Source organism: Malus sylvestris, chromosome 5 (assembly GCF_916048215.2).
Source record: "Malus sylvestris chromosome 5, drMalSylv7.2, whole genome shotgun sequence".
NCBI classification, from domain to species: domain Eukaryota; kingdom Viridiplantae; phylum Streptophyta; class Magnoliopsida; order Rosales; family Rosaceae; genus Malus; species Malus sylvestris.
The window spans coordinates 11,090,099-11,092,227 of record NC_062264.1 but is presented as its reverse complement, the minus strand read 5'-3'; the positions used below and the strand labels follow the sequence as shown (position 1 = coordinate 11,092,227).

The 2,129-nt window shown below is 38.7% G+C and overlaps 1 protein-coding gene across 1 annotated transcript; it reads left to right on the top strand.

The window, feature by feature from the left end:
• LOC126622545 (uncharacterized) lies at nt 1-1,178 on the top strand. The gene is made up of 3 exons (XM_050291336.1): nt 1-820; nt 906-977; nt 1,051-1,178. Exons 1-3 carry the CDS (start codon nt 1-3, stop codon nt 1,176-1,178), a joined length of 1,020 nt encoding a protein of 339 aa, XP_050147293.1.
• Nucleotides 1,179-2,129: the final 951 nt, after the last annotated feature.

Sequence of the window (2,129 nt, the reverse complement as noted above, 5' to 3'; positions counted from 1 at the left end):
ATGGCTGGATCTAGGAGTGCTGAAGTGAGGACCCCGATCTTCTCCGGTGAGAACTACGAGTTCTGGAGAATCAAAATGGTTACCATTTTCAAGTCATATAGACTATGGAATCTGGTGGAAAAAGGGATTTCGGTTTCCGATTCGAAGAAGAAGAAAGCTAAGACTGATGAAGATACAGATGTTGATGCTGACGATGATGAGAAAATGGCTGCAATCTTCATGAAAGATGCAAAAGCTCTCGGAATCATTCAAAGCCCAGTCTCCGATCAGATCTTCCCTCGAATCGCAAACGCAGACTCAGCAAAAATGGCATGGGATCTGTTATATGGCGAATATCACGGTGGGGATCAGGTAAGATCTGTGAAACTCCAAAATCTTAGACGAGAATTTGAATACACTAGAATGCGTGATGATGAATCCTTGACCGGGTATCTTACTCGTTTAAATGATCTGATTAATCAAATAAAGACGTTTGGTGAAACTCTGTCAAATGAGAGATTAGTTCAGAAGGTGTTAATCAGTCTCACTAAGATATATGATCCTATATGCTTAGTGATAGAAAACACCAAATGTTTAGAATCTGTTGAACTGCAAGAGGTACTAGCTATATTGAAGAGTCAAGAGCAGAGGTTTGATTTGCATTCCTCTGATGCAACTGAGAGAGCATTTTCTTCTCTTACTGTTAATTCAAAAGGGCAGAATCGAAGTTATGCTCAGTCTAGTATTTTTAAATCACAGAGAAATTGGAATCAAAAGGGTAAGAAGTGGGATTCAAAACCAAGGTTTCAGCAAAAATCATTCACAAATGTTGCACAGAATAGTACTTCCTCACAGATTATGGGTCAAGAGAGTGTTGTAAAACCTCAATGTAAAGTGTGTTCAAAGTTTCATTATGGTGAATGTAGATATAAGGGGAAATCCAAGTGTCATAACTGTGATAGATTTGGACATTGGGCCAGAGAGTGTACTGTTGGAAAGTCTGTTCAAAAGGCAAACTGTGCACAAGTCAAATGGAAGTGACAGGAAACATATTTTATGCAAATTGTGCAGTTGCTGAGACTAAGGTTAATGGAGATTGGTACATAGATAGTGGCTGCAGTAATCATATGACAGGGAATGTTGATCTTCTTGTTGATATGAATACCAATGTTGCAGGGAAAGTTCAAATGCCAACATGAGTGTTAGTTAATGTGGCAGGAATGGGATCACTGGAAATTGAAACTAACAGAGGAAGAAAATACATCAGAGAAGTCATGTACTTACCTGGTTTGAAAGAGAATCTATTAAGTGTAGGACAAATGGATGAGCACGGATATTATCTTGTGTTTGGTGGACATATGTGTACTCTTTTTTATGGTCCTTCTCTGGAATGTCAAATTATCCGTGTAAAAATGAAAGAAAACAGGTGCTATCCTCTATCTCTAAGGCCTGAGAAACAACTTGTGTTGAAGACTAGTTTTGCTCATTGCTCTCTGACTTGGCACAGAAGATTAGGTCACCTAAACTTTGGTGGAATCAAGAAATTGAAGGATAAAGACATGGTTCATGGTCTACCATATCTAGATGAGTATGACAGAGTTTGTGAAGGCTGTCAATATGGTAAGCAACACAGAGAAAGCTTTCCTAGTGGTCAAGCACAAAGAGCAGGTGCTCCACTTGAATTGGTTCATGTTGATTTGTGTGGACCGATGAGAAATGAGTCTGCAGGAGGAAACAAGTATTTTATGTTGCTTGTAGATTATGCAACCAGGATGATATGGGTGTATTTTCTTAGATTCATATCTGAAGCTCTTACTTGTTTTAAGAAATTCAAGGCCATGACTGAGTTGCAAAGTGGTATGAGAGTAAAATGTGTAAGGAGTGATAGAGGAGGGGAGTTCTTATCAAATGAATTCAATCAATACTGTGACACAGAGGGAATCCAAAGACAATTGTCTCTCTCTTACACTCCATAGCAAAATGGAGTGGTTGAAAGAAAAAACAGAACAGTGGTTGAAATGGCCAAGTCTATGCTTCATGACAAAGGAATGCCTTACTATATGTGGGCAGAAGCTATGCACACTGCAGTTTACATATTAAACAGATGTCCTACCAAATCACTTGATAGCATAACACCTTTTAAAGCTTAC

What these genes read in the sequence shown, in the direction of transcription:
- LOC126622545 (XM_050291336.1), top strand. Translation starts at nt 1, where the DNA reads ATGGCTGGATCTAGGAGTGCTGAAGTGAGGACCCCGATCTTCTCCGGT. An exon ending in CACAAATGTTGCACAGAATA is followed by an intron (nt 821 to 905) that starts GTACTTCCTCAC and finishes TGGTGAATGTAG; the next exon opens with ATATAAGGGGAAATCCAAGT. An exon ending in AGAGAGTGTACTGTTGGAAA is followed by an intron (nt 978 to 1,050) that starts GTCTGTTCAAAA and finishes CAAATTGTGCAG; the next exon opens with TTGCTGAGACTAAGGTTAAT.